Source organism: Sceloporus occidentalis, unplaced genomic scaffold, assembly GCF_023333645.1.
Source record: "Sceloporus occidentalis isolate IW3139 unplaced genomic scaffold, rSceOcc1.0.p SCAF_36, whole genome shotgun sequence".
Lineage (NCBI taxonomy): Eukaryota > Metazoa > Chordata > Lepidosauria > Squamata > Phrynosomatidae > Sceloporus > Sceloporus occidentalis.
This window is the reverse complement of record NW_028317016.1, coordinates 1,387,481-1,411,980: the sequence shown is the minus strand read 5'-3', so window position 1 is coordinate 1,411,980 and position 24,500 is coordinate 1,387,481. Positions and strand designations below refer to the sequence as shown.

The 24,500-nt window shown below is 38.5% G+C and overlaps 1 protein-coding gene across 1 annotated transcript in view; it reads left to right on the top strand.

Moving 5' to 3' along the window:
* LOC149297852 (DAP3-binding cell death enhancer 1-like) overlaps window positions 1–24,500 on the top strand; it is a 51,702-nt gene that overhangs the window by 12,063 nt on the left and 15,139 nt on the right. Inside the window, exons 2-7 of the mRNA XM_089488067.1 lie at window positions 20,492–20,600; window positions 22,075–22,198; window positions 22,727–22,871; window positions 22,985–23,128; window positions 23,216–23,298; window positions 24,004–24,106. Of these exons, the coding sequence (XP_089344193.1) occupies window positions 20,492–20,600; window positions 22,075–22,198; window positions 22,727–22,871; window positions 22,985–23,128; window positions 23,216–23,298; window positions 24,004–24,106 (708 nt within the window). The remainder of the gene's footprint in view (window positions 1–20,491; window positions 20,601–22,074; window positions 22,199–22,726; window positions 22,872–22,984; window positions 23,129–23,215; window positions 23,299–24,003; window positions 24,107–24,500) is intronic.

The following is a 24,500-nucleotide window of genomic DNA, read 5'->3' as shown; positions in this document are numbered from 1 at the left end:
AGGGAAGTAAGCATAATTTGTCTTTTCTGTGCTGCACTGTTTTCTTGATCGACTACTCCATCTACGGTCCTCAATATCGCCAGTTACTTAATGCTTCTTCCAAAGAACTTGGGCAGGACATGTGGAAAGTCCTTTCTGCCTTGGAATGTTTGCCTGGGAGAGACCTTGCTGATGCAGTAGAACTACCTTATGTCTTGTTGCTGTGTCTTGCCATGGTGAATGACTTCAACTTCACCTTGTTAATGAGTTTGACTGTTCATCATCCAGTTTTATTTCTCCTACACAGCTGGTTCTGTTTCAGTTAATGATTGTGTTTCAACCTACATATTACATTGATGATCATTAGCACCTGTTTGGTATAATTGTTTAATCATACACCTACAGTCGTGTGAAAAAGATAGTATACCCTCTTTGAATTCTATGGTTTTACATATCAGGACACAATAATAATCATCTGTTCCTTAGCAGGTCCAAAAAATGCATAGCATATTAAATTATGTTGTTATATATATATATATATATATATATATATATATATATATAAAATAAAAAGTATTTAGGTGATGAGGTTTTGAAATGGAATCACTGACACGTCTTCTTTTAAAGATCTCTTGATAGCTTCTTGCGGCACTAAAAGCCAAAAACCACAGGGATATCAATTTCAATATGTAGCAATTTTAGTATATGTTGCTCTGTGGGACTGGCCTTTACTGCACTTTGAAAAATGTCACATTTGCACAAGAATTAAATTGCTTTCCGTGTTGAAGTTACTTTACTAGCCTCTGTTTTGGGTACTTGAAATTTTTTGGACTGCAGCCGTATAAAAGGCTGTGGGGTTTTATTTCGGAGGTGTATTTTCTAAAGAATCAATCCCGGAGAGCAGCTTTCGGAAGCTGTATATTTCTGTCAAACTTAACACTGCCTTATATTATATCCAGGCAAGGCTGCTCTTTTTTTTTGTTGCTTTCTCCGAGTGACAGGTTCCTTAAGACTCTTCTCACTTCCTGAGCATCTCGTCTATGGCCAGAGAGCTGTCAGATCATGTTAGGCCTCTGAGCTCTGTATAGGACAAGATGTTGTGGCCAATCACACAGTGTGTCACCCATGAATATTTTATCAAGGCAAATCACTGGGAATAGCGGGCTGCAATTGAGAAGACAGAAATAACAGTGAGATAGATACTCCAGGGAGAAGGGTGAGGGAGCAAGTTATTCATAGCTGAGAGAATGCAAACAGGAAGATCACCTGCAGGTTACTACGGACAAATTTAGCCTTGACTTCTGACTTCCTAGTAACTTTCGAATGATTTCCCCTTCCACTGTAGCCCTTCATATATAGATATCTTGGAGGTAAGAGTGGGCTTTGAGCAAAAACAACAAATTATGTTGTAATTAAACTTACTTGACTGAGCAATCAAGCCATGTTCACTTGTAAATAAGCATTTTAAAGATTGGTCACAGCTAAGAGTTGTGCTGAGTAAGACAACAGTCCTGGTTTTCATGGGACATTCCCAATTTTTGGAACTGTCTCGTGTACCTGCCCCACTGTCTCATTTTGCGGGAAGCGTGTATTGTGAGACAGCTGGGGAGATCCTCTGATCTCACTGATCAGCCCAGGAAGCTGTAAAATCAATGTTGCTGCACAGACACAGCTGAGCACGACAACATGGCTTTTCAGGTAAGCTGGGTGGGTAACCTTTTCCTGTCTCCTGCTGCACACCACCAACACAAGTGTCCCAATTTAGAGTCATTATGCAAACCATTAGAAAGAAAGACGAAGGAAGAGCTGTGCCAGCAACAGAACAAGTCATCTGTCGTATCCATTACATCACCACGTATGGTGGTCAGAGGGAGTGCAGATTGCTCAACCCAATTGAGATACCGGGCCATTAAGAGCTATGTCCTGAATCTTCCACCTCAAACCTATTCGGCCTAGGCCAGAATATGATGCTGTAATGGTGTTTATAGAGTAAAATAAGCACTATTTGTGGTTTAGAATCCTTATATCTATAGCATAGGCGCAGCCATCTTTAAGGGAAACTTCAGTGCACCTTAAGTACTTAATATGCACTCATTAGCTGAAAGAATAAAAAACACTTAGCTTTAGGAGAAGTTCCAGTCCCAGAACTACAGGGCACCACCAGCTTTGCAGTCTGGTTTTTCACCAGGTTTGGATGCAGAAAGCACAGAGTCACTGGCAAGAAAGCACTAATTTGACTCCCTGGAACCTGAGAGCCATCTATTAACATGGTATTTTAGGTTGAAAAAGACACCAGTTCCTGTAGAAAAAGCAGAAGACAAAAACACCCATGTTGAAGTAATTTCCAATTGTGCCTAAAAAATGGTTTCTTGTTCTTTGTACATTCCTTTTAATGAACAGGTCATCGGAAAGCAGCTGGTATTGTTCAGCTGTTCTCCAGAAACCCAAGGAGCTGGTGGGAAGGGAAATAAGTTAGATGCATAAGGGGAACTATGATGAACTATGATGAATCTGTTCATGCCTTTGCCAGGGAAAAAATTAAATATGGCTACCGTCCTGTGTAGTTGCCCCACTGTACGTGATGTATTTGTTTTCTGGGTTATCATTTCAAATCTTGTTCTCAAAATCCAGATGATTATCTCTATTGGAAAGTTTCTGCTCCGCTGTAGTGGCTTCTGATGAGTAAGCTTGGAGGTAGAGAAGATAACTTCAGGACAAGAAAGTGATTTGATCCTGAAAATGTGGACATCTGTTTGGCCTCACATCAGATTCCTTGAGGTAAAGTATTCTCTTGTATTCCTAAGTATTTTGGAACACAACAATTACAAGAGTTAAAAAACAAGAAATAAAACTAACTTGATGATGCTAAAAGTACATGGGGGAAAGTTTTGTTTAAAGCTGCTAAAGGGCAATGATAACCCAGAAAACCAATACATCACGTACAGTGGGGCAGCTACACAGGACGGTACCCAGAATTCAAGACAAGTGAAAATTGGGACACTTGGTGAATGATAATGCACCCATCAATCAGTGACTGTGCATTATAAAGGTGAAGCAAGCTCATTTTGCCCTTTTTAGGTTAAAAATCTGAAATTGCATCTCACATGCATAATCAAACCTTGGTGAACAAACCAATAAGTGTTTTGGAAATCCCCAAAATAGTACATTGGCCCAAACTTCCTAAAATATCATAAACTTTTGTACAAATTAAATTAAACAGAGAAGAGTAGCATTTTACAATTGCTCTGCAAATAGGCCAACTGTTTCTTTCCCTTCATTAAATTCTACGTACAAGTGATTTCCTTTTATTAATGCTAAATGGGCATGCAAAGGCATATATAGGACAGTTAGAAATTCAGTTGATACAGACAAAAGTAAAAATATTTTGCTTTGCTTGCTGAGTTTCTAAAATTTGCCAGTACTGCCAAGGTCCTTGGACCAATCTGAGTGACATTTAGGTAATTTAGACTAAAAATGGGATTATAATGAAGCAGTGCCCTCATTTTACAATGACGCTGCAGGATGTTAATAAGGCTAGTAGTGGGATGATGACTGACTGATGCCTTCCCAATTAATGAATGTCACTTGAGAAGGGTGTCACTTGGCAAGCAACATTTTGTTTTGGCCATATGGATGAACCACAAGGGAAAAAAATGAATATTGTTAATTTATACTGTTACAGCAGAGCATGGTTTGCAGTGGGGAATAAAGTAATCTTTTCAGTTAGGGCGATATCCTTAATTAACATCTATTGTAATTAGATTATTCACACTCTTTTTGATGGACTACTAAAATCAATTCATGGAGCAGGTCATGGTATTTTATTTTTAAGCGTGTTTAATAAATATATATTTTCAATTACATTGGACATATCACCTAGGAAAAAAAAACTTACATTAATTATAACACATAAAACTGTGTATATATATATATTCCGTTTATAATGGTTAATATAGTTCAGAACCTTAAATATATATTGGATAGAAAGATAGATAATAGGTAGATAGATATGATACATTATACACACATAAATTATAAGTTTTGCTTAGGGTGTGTTCCTTCACACACTTGATTGCTTCCTGATTTGCTGATCATTATACATGTTTAATATTTTATTTTTTATTCATATGTCTGTGTCACACCGATGTGTGATATTTAACGACATTAATTCCGCCAACGCATATGACAGCACCGCATGTGTATCTCACCATGTGCCTGTGGGTAGAGCTTGAATAATGGAACTCGATAGGACCAATATTGCTTAATATGTGTCATGGACAGAGGTAGGCAAAATTCTAAAATGATTCTCCTGCTTCTGTTCCATTTCCTGCTCCTGTTGGATGGCTGTTTCTATTGACTAACCTTTGCCTGCTTTTTAACTATGGGGCGGTTTAGTATCTACCTTCTGCTGTGTTAATCCTGATTCTAGACTGACCCCCTGGCTGGACCTCCCTGGCTTGTTTTGACTACATCTATTGTCTGATGCTTCATCTGGTCTGTTCTTCTGGGTTCTCAGCAAGTACAAACACGTTTCCACCAGAGGTCTAGCTACTCTACTAGGTCCTGCTAGGTCCAGTGTTCAGTTGCAGACATCCTTGGCAAGCTCTTTGGTCTTGGCCATGGTGGAGAGTTTGGAATCTGATTGATTGCTTCTGTGGACAGGTGTCTGTAAGAGCGTGCTCCTAATCTCAGCTTGTTACCTGTATAAAAGTTACCTGGGAGCTAGACATCTTGCTGATTGATAGGGGATCAAATACTTATCAATTTATAACTTATTTGAAATGTGTTATTCTGGATTTTTTGTTGTTTTTGTCGGTCTCTCACTGTTCAAATTAACCTACCATTAAAATTATAGACTGATCATGTCTTTGTCAGTGGGCAAACGTACAAAATCAGCAGGGGATCAAATATTTTTTTCCTTCACTGTACATTAAAATACACATGATGGTTTAAGTGCCCCTTTAAATCCATAGAGCTCATTTTGCTGGTTATCTTTTACCATTACTTCCTTTGGATTGGTATGATTTCTCCTCTTTGTGGACAATTATATTTTCGCAGCCAAATTTGAATGAAGAGAGTACGCAGGGCTTCAAAACATGAAACTAACCGCAACCCTAATTTTACCCCCATTAGCACAGACCTCATCATCCATAAGATAACCTAGTCACTTACTTTTAAACTAAACATAATTACACTGACACGTGTTAATGCATACCTCCCAAGTAGTATAAAGTGGTAAAAAGTCCCCTTTATAAAGAGACTTTTGCCCCTTTGTAACCCATAAACTTCTGTGCGTCTTCCATCTGCTATATTGCAGTGTTATATACCACTAAAAGAAAGAGATGTAAGTGTATGTATTTAAATATCTTCTGTATATGTGTATGTATATATGTATATATATATATATATATATATATATATATATAAACCTTTTTAACTTTTCTTTTTTGTAAAGCTTGAGAAAAAGGCATGATGAACTGGATGGACGTTTACATTGATAACTTGAAAATTAAATTTAGATTTCATTTTCTTGGAATTAAGATTTATCTAGAAGGTCAGAAAGCTGTACATGTTTGTTTTTTCCTGTGGATACACACCTTTCAGAACACATAGAAGTAATTACTTCTCTTTAAAACAATGTTTTCACTTGATCAATCTGTGTCTCTGCAATTAGAAGAAATTAGTGTTCAGTTATCCAAATCGTGTGGGCAGAACACTTTGTGAAGATGTTTAACCCTACGTCTTGACATGCTTCATATTATATCTCATCTCAAAATATTATCATAATGTTTTGATCAACACCAGCATGGAATGTTTATTCTCACAGTCCTTCACTGCCCATGCCGATACTGAGCAAAAATTCCTGCAGGTATACTAAGCCTGGAATCATTGGTCACCTACAGCTGGGCTGACACAAACTTCACCTAAGTATTTTATCTGTACCTCCCAATGATCAAGCCTTTGCAGGACAGTTGGAAGGATCAGTCTCTGTCCACGAATGGAGCATCACACCAGGCTTCCATTCATAAACAAAGTCTTGCATGATCACCACAACCTTGGATGGGAGGAACTGTCGGATTGTGGTGTGCATGGACGCGCACATCGCTACTTTATTCATGAAGTTCCATACAGATAGGTTACCTGGGCATGGAACGTCATAAAGGTTTTAACAGGTAAACATATAGGTCAGTAAAGTTTGTGTGGACACCCTGGGTTGGATTCAATGATTCCTGTATGACGTATATGATGTCATATCCCAGCGCTCCATGTCTTAAAGGTGTGCTGAATTGGCACAGCCTCTGTAGTGTGAATGGGCCGGTTGGGGAAATCAAAGAAGGTGATCTACGCTCTGTTTTGCAGGCCTAGGCCCAGGCCAGGATATATCACACGGAATAAGGCAGATAACATATTGTTTTTGCAAGTACATTTTTTAGACGATTGGCAGAACTATCCTTATAAACACATTGCAAAATGAAAGGAGCCTATATTTTCTTTTTTCCATCAATACATATTATTTAATTGAATCAAATTGCTAAGATAAAACACAGCCTGCTTCGAATGTGAGCAAATGAGTTTGATAATGCTAAAAAGCAATGTAGCTTGTTTCTTTAAAAGCAAATGTAACTAAATAAAATGCGTAAAAAAAAAAGTTTGCAATAACTGACACATTTGTAGATTTAAAGCACTCTAAGAGTGGCAGTGCCCCCTGCTGGCAAAAGAACGTAAGCATCATTATTTTAGTTTACAATTGTTATAGTGCTTTTATATATGTACTGTGTGTGTTTAAAGGCTTTGCATTGTGGGTTTGTTTGTATGAGGCCCTTATGTATCATTAAAAATGACATATTTGAAGTATTATTCAAATTCTAAACATATTTTCAGAATTTAAATCACTGTACAGCAACACCTAACTACTGTATGGAAGATTATTAAACCCATGATGTAGGATAGGTCATATACAGTCAAACGGCTCAGATTAACCAGAAATCAGAAACAATCTTTGAGAGAGATATACAATGAAAAAGGACATTGCAATGAAATTATTAAACAAAGGGGGGTCGGCATCAGGATTTGCATTAAAAAAGTATGCCTCTTGTGACGCTAAGCCAGTACACAGTACAAATATGGCAAGTGTGCATCCAGCCACCCCCTTACCCCCACAATTACATTTGTTTTCACTTTAACACATATGATAGCTGTATTGACCTTTTAACTTTTCGTACTGTCCCCCCATCTGCGTTTACTCTATCCCCATCTCCCTGACATTTGCAGTACAGGAGATATGCTCAGCAGAAACTGCAGGGGGGGTTTAGACAACGTGTGCACACAAGGCAAATGTTCCCATTGATTTCAATCAAGCAGCCAATTAGCAGCAACACATGTCGGACCACTTTCATTTTGAAAGAATGCATATTAAAGAACTCGCAGAGCACTTTAATCTGCATCCTTCTTTGGATTAGGGCTCAGGGACATTAGATTCTTCATTTGATTTTAGGAAGAACAAACATTGCACTCTCACCAACTACAAATCCATATCTCCTGCAAGCCAAGGAACGGAGAGAAAGGAAATACTACAAATGTATAAAGGGAAAAAATGATAACTTAAAATCATTATTGTATCCATTTAATGCAGAAGTCTGTTCTGGCCCAGGCCGAGTAGGCCTCTTGGGCAACCAGGCACCACTGTTGAATGGAGTGTTGAAAAGGGAGGTCAACGATCTCCATAACTGGCCCACTGACAGAACTTGGCACGGCCGCCATAGGTCATTTCCACTCAGCGTTGTAGGTCCTTTAATGGCAAAGCGCTGGGACATGATATCATATCCTGACGCTCAGCAGTAAGGATGGCAACTTGGAGGGGCGGCTGGTGTTGCTGCCATCGCTTAGGGCTAGGGCAGTGTCAAAAATAAATAGATTCAACTGATTTAATGTTTTTAAATGCTGGTAAATATGATGTTCTGACAAATGGGGAACTGCTATATCCCAAAGATGAGTGCTAGATTTGTGGGGCTCAACCCACACTGTCCAACGTGTAAAATGTCCAAACAGGGACACTTTGATTTTAATGGGTGTGCTTAAAGGCATGAATAAGGAGTATGGCTTAACCAAGACTTTTTGTTAAGTGCTTCAATGTGAAAACCAAAAAAAAACTGGTGATAAATGGTGCTGGTGCCCATAAGGGCTATGGCGGCCACCAGATCTCCTAGATCTTTTTTTCCTCCATAAAACCCTGTGAATATGCATCATGTTTTTCATAATTATCTTTACTTGACTTCTATAATATTATAAAGTATACTAATTTAGGAACAAAATATATTTGTATATTTTATTATATATATATATATATATATATATATATATATAGTATCTTTATTGAATCCGAGTCTAATTTTAAAAGAGAAGATACGTGAGAGTAATGGAAGCAGATACAGAACTAAAGAGCAAAAGAGAAAAGAAGTAGATTTTCTGCAAAGGCTTCTCATTTTATTAGAAAACATTTTTACTGGTTGATTTGAAGAGAAACCTGTGATTTCCAAAAAACGAACAGACTGGCAGTAATTGTGCCCATGAATCTGTAGAAAATACCACTGCTGTTCACCAGTCAGTGAAAAAGAACATAATGATTTCTTACTTCCCTACTATATTTTCACACTAACACAATTTTCAGCCCTGTGTGCAAGTGGAGATTTAAAAAAAAGCAACAAAAAAACAGCAAACCCAGGTTTCAAATAAACCTTATAATAATTGTGGAGACTTGTTTCATAGATGCCAACAGTCCTAAAGTAACTGGGACAATCCACTCAACATATGTCCATGGTTGTAGCAACCAGCCTTTCAGAAATTTCACTCTATAGAATTAAGGGTCAATTAAGTTGGGTTACATTTCACACATACCGTCCCTGGAAATGGATTGAATTTTTTTTTTTTCGAAGAAAAATTATTAAAATTAAAATATTAATAAGGTTACATTGTCACGAGTTTAAATACTGTTTTGCTGCAGGGTTTCAAGAACAGCCTAGAAGGACAACCCGGGAGTGGTTTCGGGGGAGGAAGAACATAGCAATTTGACATCGTTTCACATGGTCTTTTCTGCCCAGTGCAATTAAAATTAATGTCATAAAGTTCCAGATATATTTGAACTACAGGTACATTGATTAGGATGATAGCTAGATCAGTCCGTCAAGCAAAGTCAAATTCTTATCATTATTAAAGTTAAATTCATTATCAGGCCATGCCAAATACACGCGCACCCAAAAGGGATTGCATGGAGAGCCTATTATTAAGGAAGCACTGAGAGGATCAGAGTCTGTTTGTGTTGCTTAATGGGTTTGTTACTGTATATACGGAATAAGATACACAAGAAAGTGCAAGTTATAGGTCAAAATCTGCACATCCCCAGTAACCCATGGAAAACTGGCCCCCTTATCAGCCCACTTTTGGCCTGTACTTAATCCAAAAAAAGCCAACCAGATACCTTTACAAATAGATCCCTTTTAATTGCAGAATTCAATGATTAAAATGATAGTGTGCTTTTTCATTTACAGAAAGGACAAAAAAAAAACACAATTCTAAAGCAGACCTTAAAAAAACATTAGGCTTCTAATGAATCCTGTAACGCATGCATATGCAATCTCTGGGACAGCAATTTCGGTGATGCGCAAGCAGTAAGCACCGTGGGTGTCGTAGGATTGCTATTGCTGTATTTACCCTGTCATTGTCGGACTGTGCGCTCGACTCCAAGTGTACATATGTGTCTCTATGTGACTTTAAGCACTTTTACGGAAATCGCTGTTTCTTGTGTTTTGGGTGACACGCAGAACTGAAATATAATGAATATGCAGCTAACACTACAGCCTTAGAAATAATTTAGAAGAGATATTGGAAGCAGGGATTCTTACTTTGGGGTAACGTCATTGTAGTCAGGCGTGTGCCTGCTATGCTTGGCATAGTTTGTTTTTTCATGATAAATATTTAAACTTCACTTTCCAAAAGTTAATATTAAGTTGGGATTTGGGGAGCCATGAAAAAATATGGATTATTTCCAAAGCCACACTGCAGAAAAATATAATATTCGTGTTCTGCTAGCACAATGGGAGACTCCAGTCACATTCTAAGTAGCTTTTGTCTTTGACTGTGAAAAATAACTTCAATACAAACCATTATACCCCAGAGTTCTCTATTCTGTTGGTGCAGCAGGAGTGTGGTACCCATCAGGTAATCACCACCTCAGGTGCCATTCAAACATCTTTAAATAAGCCACTTTTTTTTTTTCCTCTTTCTCAAAACCAAGGTAAGAAAAACTGTAGGAAAGAAATAATCTGTTGCGTTAAATGGGCTTTTCTGATGTGGAAGGTATTAAAAGAAATTGCTGGAGTTTAGCCTGTAAAAAATGAGAAATGAAAATCGATTTTAGACAAAATTTACCGGCATGTTATTAAATGTACACTTCAGCTTACTCAGTACCAAACTGATTTTATATACAAACTAGTCTTACAGTGGACTTTGCAATCATAAGTACATCTAATTGTGCAGTACCCAATTTTGATACGGATGTCCACCTTTCATACCCAAATGTCAGTTTCCCTTTTCTACCCTGATATTTTTGGTTTTATATGAGCTTGTTCTTTTTTTTATTTTTTAATTAGAAAAGATGTCTGCTAGGCATCAGACACACAACTGCAATGTAGAATCTGTTTATTACACATAGTCTCTTCTCGCTTTTTCCCAGAATATATAGATTTACAGGCCTAAACAGGAATCTCAACCCCCCACCTCGATTAAAATAAGAGACTCAGTGTAGAGCGCCAAGGCTTTTAATTTTTAATGTACATGCACTGCTTTCAAGGTGCTCATCTCTCAATGTACAGCAGTACATTTGATTTGAACATGAACAAAGCACACATACATTCAGGGCTAACAATCAAATGAAGCTTCCTCATTTGAGTAAGGAACAGTCCCAACAGCAGGACTGTTGTCTATTATGTTGGTTAGTATATGAAAGACCTCTTAGCTATCTACCACTTTAGCACCACAATCAATATATTCCACTTCTACTGGGTGTCTTTAATAGTTCTCAAACCAGCATTCAACGACAACTAATCGTTCTTTATTTAGGGGTTTCCCAATTGAATTACAGTATTGATACGTATATAAAACTATGATCAGTTGTGCCGTTTGATACATAGTTTAAGAAAGCTACATAAATGGAATCAATTTTGCCTAAGGGAGTCGAAGATCCTGGGAATTAACAATTATTGTAAGAGTATCATAATATCACTTGCGTTCTCTGGTGGTAGTAAACCTCCTAGGCTCCCTACTGACTCAGGACCATAAACAAACAAAAAAATCTTCAGTTTAACCAAATCATCATTTGGATATGTTTCTAGAGCTTAAAAAAAGTTTGTGACTTAAGGTAGAAAAAATGCAACAAAAAAGACACTATGAAATAAAAGAAACTTCCTTTTCCATTCTTCAAGGTAGACAACAAGAGGCTACTTCCTGTCTTGTACATATCTATTTCTCCTATGGGGTTAGGAAATGCAAGCAAAAATAGTGTATAGGCCAAGATAGGCTATGTCTATTTTAAAAATACTTTTGTATAACCTAGTTCCCTTTTAGGTGTAAGATCTAGGGACTCAAATATTTCCTTACTGAGATTCTGATTGTCCTTCAACATGGATATGTCACTGCTATTAGCTGCCCTCATACTCATTTCTCCATTATCTGAGCTACACATGTGCGTAAGAAATATACAGCAACTTTAAACTACTTGTCAGTTTGTGCATTTGCCTTCACGCAGACATCAATCGTGCACACATTTTAAATATCTATATCCCCACTTACACATATAAAAAGAGCTCTTTATGTTGCTCCATGGGCAACAAAATTATTATTCTCTACTATGTATAAACTCTGTGTGTCTACTTATTCTGGCAACCTAGACAAACTTCATGATCTCTAATGACTTGAATCCATTTTATCCATCGTGGCTTGAGCATCCTATAATGATGTTCTCCTAGTTATGATCCACTGGGTCTTTACAATTCTACTAGTGGCTGGTGATTTGTTTGCTTTTTTAGGTATCTGTAGTAAATCTGGCTGCAGCTTCCCTAAAGGGAAGTGGCTGCCTGCCAAACATCTTCATCGAGTCACAGGTGTCATTGTCACAACAACCTGCTACCCTAACCCTATCATGAGGGTTCATCTGAATGCAGGTCATTTTATCCTGTATGCCTCAGGATGTCCAATTGTTTCAAGTTTATTTCAAACATTAGCAATATTAGCGTTCACAAACATGACAGTAGAGGAGGGCACAATTAAGCTGGTAATACCACATAATCCAGTTGTGTGGAAGTCCTTATCTGTTTTGGACAATGGATCTTTAATGGCTCTCAAAACAGTCCTTGGGAACAACTAGTGGTTCTGGATTTAGATGTTACTTGATTGGTACAGAAACATAACCAAAACATTTTTAATTGGCAGGCAGATAAAACCGAGAACCATAGTTGTACCCGAGGAGAACCAAGTTTGGTAGCTAAAGTTCACAGTTTACTAAACAAATCCCATTTTATTTAAAAAAATGTGTGAAGAACCGAATACTGAAATAAGCAACCCAGAAATGAGTCAGCCTGGAAACTGATTGCTTTGTATTTAGCAGCATCGCTGTACTATATTTTAACAGTTCCATTATTATACCTGGAAGTGAAGCCTACATTTTAGTTTTAATTATGTTGAATACATTCTGCTTTGTACACAGCACAGCAAAATAAATCACATATAAGCATTTGGTGCCTTGTGTCTGTAATATAAGCTCACGATCATTGCCAATGTGGCATGGAGATAAACCTCGAGCTTTCTTGGTCAATCAGCTGGATTTTGTCACTCCTTCAAAGAGCTCAAACTGATGCCAGACTTTCTCCCCCAACCTACATACACCCCTGCTGGAGACAGAACAGTGCAAGATTCCCATAATCGAGATAATTGGTGTCAGATTGAGTTTCAATCAAGCCCTGACTTTCATTTCCCGAGCAAAGTGATTGCCATGACATCTCAATCTAAGGTCATTAGGAGGAAGAGACAGACAGAGAGATGGATGTCAAACTAAAACTGATCATGAATGCATCAAGGGTGACAGAAACTCACAATTTATATATATATATATATATATATATATATATATATATATAGATAGATAGATAGAAAGAAGAGATGGATTATCAAGTGAGTCCAAAAATAATGTGTCCTTGAAACCATAATATTCCAATTCTCACCATTTGCTTAGTGCACATTTTAACTTTCTTATGCATAATCTATGATTGCATTCTTATGAGTACATCACATGCTTCACCCGATCACAAAGAGGTGAAACTGATGACATTTTATGATGAGGCTTATCACAGACTGGCTTAGGCATGACTGATGATCAGAATAATTACTGCTGGAGGTAACACATTTTTCTAATTTCCCCCAAAATATCAGCCGTTTTTTAGTAATATTGATTTTACCAAATAATCAAAGAACTAAAGTTCAGGGGGACTGATGACCCTAAGAAAATCCTACAAAAAAGATGCATTTTTAAGAAAAGACTGCGAGTATAATAGTTTAAAAGAATAATGGCTGATTACTGAAAGCAGGTAACATATATAATGCCATTTTTGTGGTAGCCTGTATCTTTTCTTTCAGATAATCCCAAATAATAATAAAAAATGATTTTATTTTATCTCAGTGGACTCTAACATATCTAGATTTTGACCTAACAATTTTGCTGAATGGATGGAAAAGTAATTTTTATATTGTTGAATTTCATGCAATTTTTATATTGTTTTTATACCTTGCAGCATTTCCTGTCTAGAGAGTACAACACGATTATTCTCCACAACATTATCTGATGAAAATCTCCATTATACCAACTGCTTGGCAGGAAGTATAGGTCAAGAAAAGAGCCAATAAAGCATGTCTCTCTGATCCAGTTCTACACCAGTAGCCAAATGTTTGCAGAGGGGTGTCGCTCGGTTGCATCTGTCACCCAAACGGTTAAGCCAGTAATCCTTACCTTTAGACATGATTCCGAAGTGCTCAGATATTTAATGGGACAAATATAACATTGTTACTAATTTTAAAGAATATATAAAGGTTTAATAGCTATTGGTAGAAGAGGGAAATTCTCAGATTACACTGAATCAGGATTGATCGCAAACGTCAAACATATTAATATTAAAAATCCTTGCAATGCTGTTTGCTGTAGAACGATAACGTACAGACAAAGACTAGCATTCCCAGACTTCCATGGGCATAAAAACCAGCTAGTCTAATATAGTATTCTTAAACTTCTTGAATTACAAGCAGTGCTACCTTTCCTATATTTTATTCATGAATTAAATGTCCAGCTCAGTTGAATTTTACTGTATTTGCTGAAAAGAGAACTCTCACTGGTTTGAAGTCAGCCTCATTGATTATAGCACCAGGTTATTTCCAGACCTGAATAAAGTTACACTGATAGAAATCACTACTTTTCAATTAATTTGCCTCTTTTAAATAACAGCTAAATGTAATTTATTTGGCTTCCTAGAGGATGACCTTTCTGTAAGAACAAACTGTATTATACCGAGCCCCAGGTGTCTCCTTGGAGAGCAGCAAGTGGCGCTCATAAGTGCCACTCAGATACTTGGCCAATGGCTGTTGGAGATGCGGTCAACAGAGTGGAAAAGATGTCTGTCGAGCTGCACTTATTCCTATCTTGCAGACAGGTGCAAAAATAAACAAGCCAAAAAAAAATTACCTGCCAATGCACCCCTTCTCTCTGTCCTTTGATTTGAGTCTGTCTCTGACAGTACATGAGCCAGACGTGTCCATAAAGCACTCTCACTTGACAGTGATGATCTTACAGAAAGTTCAAAAGGGTGCGTGAAACCAGTAAGAATCAATGGACTAGTATTTTTGAAAGCAACGTGGAGCAATTACTAATTTGCAGAACTTGTTTTTATAAACACACCAAAATATCTCCATAGCTTTTTAGCTTTCCATGCTGGTGATCAATCTCTTTATAGATCTAGAATCGGAGTTTCCCATATTTATTTCTCAACAAACCCTAGAAGTGCAGCTTTAATTATTAACTATGATACATAACACTGGTACAGTATGTGCTGTTTACCTACTGCACTATGGAATATGATGGCTCTATATAAGTGAATAAAAAAATTATCTTCTATATTTCTAGACTTGTTGCAGTTAGATACTTGATAATGCCCTGGGTCCTTTGAGGGGCAGGTAAGCAGGTACAAAATTATACTATACAAAATATATAAAATATGGTGAAAAATTGAAAAAGCACCTTTTCTTTTGAAAATATTTCACTCCTCTACAAAAGCTAATAAAAAAACTGCTAAATAGATTCTACTATTTGTCCTGAGTTTAGAAATACCCAATTTTATTTTTTGCATGTTATAGGGCAATAAGTAGCATATTGCTATTTCAAAGCCAGTTTTTTGTTTTCCAAAACTGCTCATTCTACGCCCATGTGCTATTTGAGATATCTTTGGAGCCGGTCACTTCAATTCAATATCTTCATCAAACCATATATGTTTGAAAACTAGACACCCCAGAGTACTTCAAGTGCTAGTATGTTAACACTTTTCATGTGCTAATTCTACTACCGGTCTTTTTCAAGCTTTCGGTAGTATTTCATTTTAGTGGGGTGTTTTTTAAACACATTGCACTTCAGGTATGCATTTACAGCCCTTAGTATATGTCACTGTCAAACAATACTTCAATATGTGTTCAGCAACATCTCTTGAGTACAGTGATACCACCTGGCTGTTTGGAGGCCAAAGGGCCACATTTGGAAGGTGCGCACTCTGTCCCCCAAATATTATTTATTGTTTTATATAGCACCATCAAATTCCGTGGCACTGTACAATGGGTAGACAGGACATAACAAGTAGTATATAACATAACAATATGATGTACAGAAACAACAGGTGAGGAGCTTACAATGTAGAGGAAGTTAGGGTGTATTACACAATGGGTAAAAGGTAAAAGTTAGGGATGGACCAGCCACACTAGTGTAAGTATTGCAGGAGAGGGACTAGGAAAGGTGAACTAAAGGAAAATAAGTTCCTTTAGCTCATGTTGTAAGTGTCCGTAAAGAAATGGGTCTTGAGGGATTTTTTGAAGGACCGAAGGCAGGGGGAAAGACGGATAGGCTGGGGGATGGAATTCCAGATATTGTAGGCACGCATGAGAGCTGGAAATTGGAGGGAGGGAAGATGAGAAGTTTGTTTTGGAGAGATTGCGTTTCAGAAAAAGTGCAGACATCCAGGTAGAGACAGAGGCGAGACACTTAGTTACACAATCTAAGACAGAGGGAGAGAGATCGGTAGAGGATAGATAGATCTGAGTGTCATCAGCATACAGGTGGTATTGAAAGCCAAAGGTTGAGATCAGTTTGCCAAGTGAGGAAGTGTAGAGAGAACAGAAGGGGTCCTAGAACTGAGCCTTGGGGTACTCCGACTGAGAGGGGGAGGGGAAGTGTTATTGGAGACAGAGACACTGAAGGAACGATTAGAGAGGTAGGAAGTGAACCAGGAGAGAACAGTGTCATGGAGACCAAGACCATGAAGGGTTTGAAGGAGAAGAGGGTGGTCAACAGTGTCGAAAGCAGCAGAAAGGTCCAGCAGGATTAACATAGAGTAGTGGCCCTTGGATTTAGCAGTAAGTAGGTCATTAGTAACTGTAGTAAGGGCGGTCTCAGTGGAGTGTCGGGGGCGAAAGCTAGATTGAAGAGGGTGAAGTAGAGAGTTGGAATCCAGAAACTTAGTTTATTGGGTAAACAATTCTTTCAAGAAGCTTGGAGGTGAGATGAAGTAGAGACATGGGATGGTAATTAGACAGATGAGTCAGGTCAAGGGAGGGCTTTTTCAAGATTGAAGTAATGGTAGCATGCTTGAAGGAGGATGTACTCCTATATACCCCCTATATGCCACTCTGCCCCCCTGATATGCCTTATACCCCCTATGTCTGTCATAATTAAAATGTTTTTTACTTCAAAAGAAAAAGACATTGGAGTTCACTCGTTTTGTGGATATATATATATATATTTAAATTATATATATATATATATATACATATATAAAACAGACAGGTGGATTTGGGTCGTTTGGAGAGACGTTTTGGGAGACAAAAAGTTCAAGGAGCATTAATAAAATCAAATGCTGTGTAAATTACATGTAAGTTCACCTTGGTGTAAAACACACAAAACTTTCTTTTCCATAGAAACGAATGTGGGAAATTTTCCAGATTCAAGCATGCCCGCCTTGCTCACATGACATTTCTCTTACCGGTCTATCCGCCAATCTATGTTTCTATGGTACAGCCAGAGACTCTCTAGTCAAAAAACACACATCTATGGTGAATTGCTGGCTGCGCATGCGCATCGGACTCAAAGCCGTCGGAATCGGCCCGAGCGGCGGAATGTGGCGGATATCGGGGGCCCTGGCCAGGGGTAAGAGCCAAAAACAACCGGAAGGGGGCACTATGCTAAATGGCGGGTGTATTGCGTAATACGTGCAACTCACAACATGCATTAAAATCTGTGTCACCAAGGTTAACCAGGTGTCACGGTGGGGTTTTGTGTGTCCATAGCAGAGCATGCAACGGCCTATAGTACAGCGTCCAGGTGTTGTTTACGGGACCTTTTCCCAGGCTGCCGTTATATGTCATTCGGTTATGTTATCCGGTAAATTTAAGAAGGTGCGATAGTTTTCTCTAATCGAAGTGTCAGAACAGAACTTGTTATGATTACCTCAGTTTTTTGGGAAGGAAATCATGGTTCTGATTTTACTTTTTTGGTATGTTGGATACTATGGGCACATGTCACCTGTATATCTGACACTCATTGTCTTTTTAGTTTATGGGTAATATTTAATTAAAAAAAAAACCAACAAAGTACATGTTTGAATTCTTGATAAAATAGCGCTGTTGCTGGGTAAGTCACCAAGCAGCATTTCAGATTTAAAAGGACAGTACTGCCCCTTACAGCTCCACCAAGAAGAATGCAAATAAAAGTACTTTACTTGGTGGGGGCACATATATATATATATATATATATATATATATATATATACACATACAGGGATAGTGATGCTAACCTCTGACCCCCTCCATGTGGATATGGTTATGATTGGATACAAGAGCTAAAAAGCAGGTACCTTCACACCTGCGGTTGGGAAGAAGGGCAGATGCTTCCTGAATCACAATTGGTAGATCTATGATCTGTAGAAGGGGAGGATCCCGTGACTGCACGATTATTTATCGATTCAATATTTAGCTCTGCTTTGTATAGTGTCCATAGAGGTTGACCACCCACCTGCCAATCAGCCCCTGTGTCTATGGCAGGCTTGTGTAACAAGGAACAAGAGGTTTATAGGTCAATTTTATTTCTTCTTTTTATACACAGAGGAAACGGTACTTTCCAAAGTAAGACTGAACAAACAACTGTTCAGCACTAGAAAGGCTTGTGTTTTAACAGGCCTTTTTTTACGCAATAATATTGACTTGCTTATCGTCACGGTCACACCTCTTTCTTGGCCTTCACCAGTTCTGTAAGATGTTCTGAACAACTCCTCTCCCGCAGAACCCCGTGCCATTAAAATCAATTAGAGCGCTTTCTGCACATGCGCACAGGGCTCTGAAGAGACCCTCACTCGCAGTTTTTGCACAGCCGTCCCTGGAGCTGACTGGCGGTAATATATAACTTGCAAGGAGAGGGATTTTGCCCAGGCCGTGGGCAAAGGGGCACTGCCCATGCCTTTGCAACAAAATAAGGACACAGTTGAACATTAAAGGGACCATAAAGCTGTTATATGCATTAACGCGCCCTGTTCCATCTATAGACTGATGAATATAATACTTTTGTAACTCAATTTATTAGAAATCGTGTTACAAATGTTTGTGTATCACCGTTAAACGCCCAGTCCCATCTTTGACATGCTTCTTTAATGAATGTTTTGCCTTGTTTATATTTTTTTGCCAGGGACGCTCAATTGTCATGTGTCGTAAGAGAAGGCACTGATAGGCTGTTGCCGTAGAAACTGAAAAAAATCTTGTTAAAAGTTTCTGTGGTATTTTTTATGATGATTTTAGAGGAATGACTAAAATTCAAACCTTACTTTTTATATAAGGAAGGTTACAGTTGCTTAACTCCCAACATTTGAGGTGTTCAAGTCGGGGAACCTGTTTTGGGGATATGGCAGGGGATGGACTGTTGGCATGGGGGTTGGCGAGGCCAGATGCAGGACCACTCGTCTGCCATATGAAGAGCCACTGCAAGGTCCTCATGAGCCCCGCTCCCTGTAAAACGGGACAGCGCCTGAAGATCAGGAGTGTCCATTAAAACCAGGACACTTGGGAGTTATGCAGTCAGACACAGTATATGCCGTAGTCGAAATCCTGTTTGACAAGCTTTGTCACAGGGACCCCGGTTCAAAGTCTATGTTGCATACAAGGCTTTCATAGTCGAATGTCCTTCAGAAATCCCGTCGTTGCTGCCCCTGCTGTTAAATAATGAAATGATGGAGTGACTGTTCCTTTAACCTAAATCCATTTGTCACATTTGATTAATTACATTTTAACGAACATAATGTAATGATTGTGTTCTGCTTCTCTTGGCGTCTGCCTCGCTCTCTCCTTTAGCCATTAGAGGCCTGACCATCTGTGCAACATTTGTAATTACAACACAATGTTGGAATCATTTGCCGTGGTATTTTGTTAGCGTGTGATTACTGAAGCAGTGCCGCTTCGAGTTGTTATTAAATGAATAGTTTAATTGTACTTTACATGGTTGCCTTTAAAACATGTATGAGTATGTTTAAATATTGATGGTGGAAGGGGAGGAGTATAATCATTTATTCGGAAACCATTACATTTCAAATGAGCCATTAAGAACACCGTGACACACGTGCGATGACACCGATACAATTTGTCATGCGGTACGGCTCGGGGGAGCATGTTTTTCAAAAAAGTTGGAAAAGGCAGAGGAGTTACGATATTGAGTCTCGCTTCACTATTCATTATGAGGGGCCAACAGCGGCAGGTTTCTCCATCTTGAAGGGCAGAACTGGTCGTGTATAAGGCATAGTGTAATGGTCAAGAGGACTAGCTGATATAACTATGCATTACGCAGGGCCAGCCAAGCTCTCCCTGCAGTAGAAGTGTATTGAGGATTGGCCTTCATAACCTGTAGTGAAGCTAAGGAGAAAAGTACTTAATAATTCTTTCTGGCAAGGGTTTGGACGTTAATCAGTACTAGGAGTTATGCTGCAAAAATTCAACAGAATTAGTGGAACGGTGTCTTGAAGTGAAGAAACCTCCATGATTTCCATTTACTTTGTCCCTCACTAAACAAAAGTGCCCCTGAAGTGTGGTCACCCTACAAAGTGGTCACACGTAAAACTAACCAGCTAGAACGTTTGTTCTTCTCATAATGTACGGTTCACCTTTTCTTTGTTCTCTCCAGCCTTCAACCGCTTCCATGTTGTGAATGTAAATGGATGTGTACACGGCGAGGCAGAAGCCTTGGGACAGTCTTCTCTCCTTCCGCTAGGGCAGAATGCCGGCAGCAAAACGTACGTATTAAGTTTTATGAACGCCAGACCACCTTAGCCACAAAATGGCTTGTTTTACCTTTTCCTTTAATGCTGGATAAACGTCATGAGTCACTTTTGGGGTATCCTACTAGAAAATCAGTTCAGCTTTAATTTAAAGAAATCAATCACCTATGGAACTGATTTGGACACGTGAGGTTTCCATTACCACCTGAATATCTGTTCCTGGCTCCTATAATGAAAGCTATATCCTAATTAATTTATTTAGTAGAACTAATGTTTTCTGCTGTTGTGTTAGTGGAAGTTGAGAGGCAAGATGGAGGTGGTAAATCCTGCAGAAGAATCTGTTTCATTATGGATCTTATGTTCTATATATACGCCAGTGTGGCTTTATTCCAATCACACTATCTCTTTCTGCACTGGAGAAGTCCATTTCACCAATCATCCTGACAGGAGAGCGATAGGTGAATGGCTTTCCAATGTTCTTACGAAAAGGTCACCTCTTGCACGCTGTGCCGAAAGCAATGAACAGTAACCGATAAATCAAAAAGCAATAATGATTATGGGCATTGCCCCCATTCTCCTGAAAATGAGCCTTCTGTGCTGTTTAATAATCATGTCTTTATTTCTAGGAAAGTTTCAAGCTTCTAAAACAAATGACTAATGTTACATTGCTTTATCTGTGTTTGCTGTTTTTTGGCACTGTTCTCTCCGCTCTACGATCCTTAATCTTGCTGTAAGAACTGCATTGAAACATGCGCTTTGACAGGATGAGGACGTTCTGACGGGCCGGCTTTTGGTTTTGGTCGGCCATAAATCCTTTCGCCTCATGTTCTTCTTTTATTTTTTCCATCACGCATTTGAATTCGTGGAGTCTATCTGCCAGAACTCGGACTAAATAATATTTTCTAGCACTTTTGTTTTCTTTCAGTACTGAACTGTCCTCGTATGCCTTGTGCAGCACAATAGCTTCTCGTGTGAGTCTGTTAATCCTCGGTGTTGTTAAAAGCACTTGTCGGCAGTTGTGTTTGTGTTTTCTTGTGTAGCTGGTTCTTCACTGCATCTTTTTGGCTTCAAAATTCTCGAAAATAGTGATTCCAGTTTACAGAAATAGATTGTCCAAGGAGAAATACGTTGGTTATTGGGAGAGGCTGGAAGTTTTTAGTTGAGTTGGCGAGCTTTAGATAAATAGCAGATTAAGGGGGCAGTTTCCATCACCCCTCTTGACAGCCTTTCCCTACCAGTTTCTTAAGTCTTGCCACTCTGTCCAAACCATGTTTTACACAATCTCACAATTAATCTTTGATACAATTGCTTTAAATTGGCTTCTACTTTTTTCCATGCTTTCTTGTTTTGGGCAGGGAAAGGGTTAATCATAACTTGGCCCTTGGTGCATATACAATAAGGTGGAGTCCCAAGGGTCAGACTGAAGGTATTTGTAATCCATGTGAACTGAGTGTCCACTTATCAGTTCTTCACTTCTAAATTTTTGCAGTTACACATTGACCACAACTGGACCCCAGAATGATCAAAATGGACAGGACCAGAAGAGAAAAGGGACATATAAGTCCTGCACTGACCATCTACCACAACACACTGTACTGGATGTTTTTGGATGGGTAAGAGAAAAACCTGTTTGATTTAAATAAGAAAAGAAATCACAATTACCGTATTTGCTCGATTGTAAGATGACCTTAATTATAAGACGATCTCCCAAAATTTTAATATTAAGAAAAACAAGAAAAAGCCTGAATATAAGACTACGCTATAAGAAAAATGTTTTACTAGTAAATATTAATTCACATGTAAACTATTTTTTCATATTTCCTTTTATTTGCCAACCTGCCCGCAGTTATGCACATCTGCCCTCCAGATATGCCTTTTAACCCCTATATGCCACTCTACCTACAGAAATGCCTGTAAACAAAACTGTCATCTCAGGTCACCTGCCGATTAGTGAATAAACATTGACTTTGACAAAAAAAAGAGACAATTGTCTCTTTAATTCTTCATGCTGTAAAACCTCAAACCTTTACTTTGCCATCTGCCTTGCTTTTGGTTTAAGACGCTATTATTCCTATCCCAGGCATGTTTAAGTCATTTAAGAAGAACATAACATGACCAACCTGTTTCTGTCTGTGTCTCAGGGTGCCATAGCTGTGTTTTTCCTGCATTTGGCCCGCCAACTGTCCTTCCAGAATGCTGTTCCTGGTTCATCTCCAGAAGACAGATGCAGTCGAGTGCCCTGCCTCAAACAAATCCTCACCTCCCTTGCACAGACCCAAGACTCTGGTAAGTGCGGCACGTCGGAGATTAACAATGCTTTTGCCACTATACAGTGCTCGATGTATAGTGTGAGACAGTCTATACCGGGAAACTCTTTATAAGATATGTTCATTTCTCAGGTTTGAAGCGCAGCATTATTCCAAAAGAAGCCCAGGCATCTGTGTGGAAAAACATCCCTTTACAAAGTGAAGCCCCGGTGCAGCAAGATTGGCCTTCAGACTCGGCTTCTGGATATGGCATTCTTCATCTGTCGGCCGATCAAGGTAATATGCCTATTGGTTAATTTCACAAATGTGGTTTAAACCGAAAAAATCTCTTCTTGTTTATAACGTCTCATGTACTCATTGCAGACGAGTCACCGATTGATATCAGCAAAGAGGGCAGTTCCACAACCGAGATATCAACTGATAGCAAGGAGGCTTCACAACAAAAGGTAGCTTTATCCGACTGATTGATCCATTATAGAGTAGAGGTGTAGGTCTGTCCTACTGACATAGCAGGTAAACTGACTGAAATAGTTACAGTTGCAGTTGATATTTTATGAACATGGGGCTTTTCATTCACTGAGTGCAGGACATTGTCCTGCACTCAGGACATCACTATTGCTAGCTCACACTTGCACTCGTATAACACTGGACTTGCCTCAGAGTTGAGTAAATGCAAGTTGAGATCAAAACCACATGGAATCTATTTGTGTGTGTGTGTGTGTGTGTGTATATATATATATGTTTATTTGTGTATGTATGTATGTATATATATATATATATATATATATATATAAGCTTTGTGAGTGTCAGCATGCAAGCTCTGTCAAGCAGGTTCAGTCAAGCTAGCTTAATGGGCCATGCAATGTTTTAGTGAATAAAGCCAAAAGGATTGAAATCCTGATTTATAATAGAGCGATCCAAACCAGCATATTGTTAGCTGGAAGAACAGATATAGCAGGTTTAGATTAAAAATATGTTGAATGTGTCTTTTGAATTTCTTAATTGAATTAATTCAAAGTTAATAGGTTTCTAGAAGAGGGAGTTAGAATAAAGCTATGGGAAAAGTATACTTTTTATGCATAGTTGCTAAACCCTTATTATAATCTTTGAGACTAATATCCATAATCTAATCCAAATATTCTTATCTTTAGATTCTAGATTTAGAGGAAGACCTTGGGGAATCTCTACAGTCTGCGTCATCTCGGCTCTTAGAAGTGACTGAGAACAGCATGCCTGTGGTGTTGAATATTTTTGGTAACTTCATACTGTTTTGTTTTTTGTTTTTATTTTATTCTTTAGTTTAATCTCTGAAAGTCTACATTTAAAAGCAGGCCACGTGTCTCAGTGTTTAGTGTTAAAGATACAGATCTTAGCATGGGTCTGAGTTTACCATCTAGGAACCAGCAATAGACGAACACTTTTTCCTGGCACGGCTTTGCTGATTATCACTGTTGGCACCAGGTATTGTGTTTATGATATGTTCAGTGCTCTATGGGGTTTACTATATTGGTTGTTCCTCAGAATATAACAAAGCAGGCTTTGTGCTATTAACCTCCCTTAAGTCTGTCAAGTGATGTAGGCAACATTATGGAAAGGTAATAATGGATCATGATCCATCCTGCAGAAGGCCATGTCACTGTTCACTTCT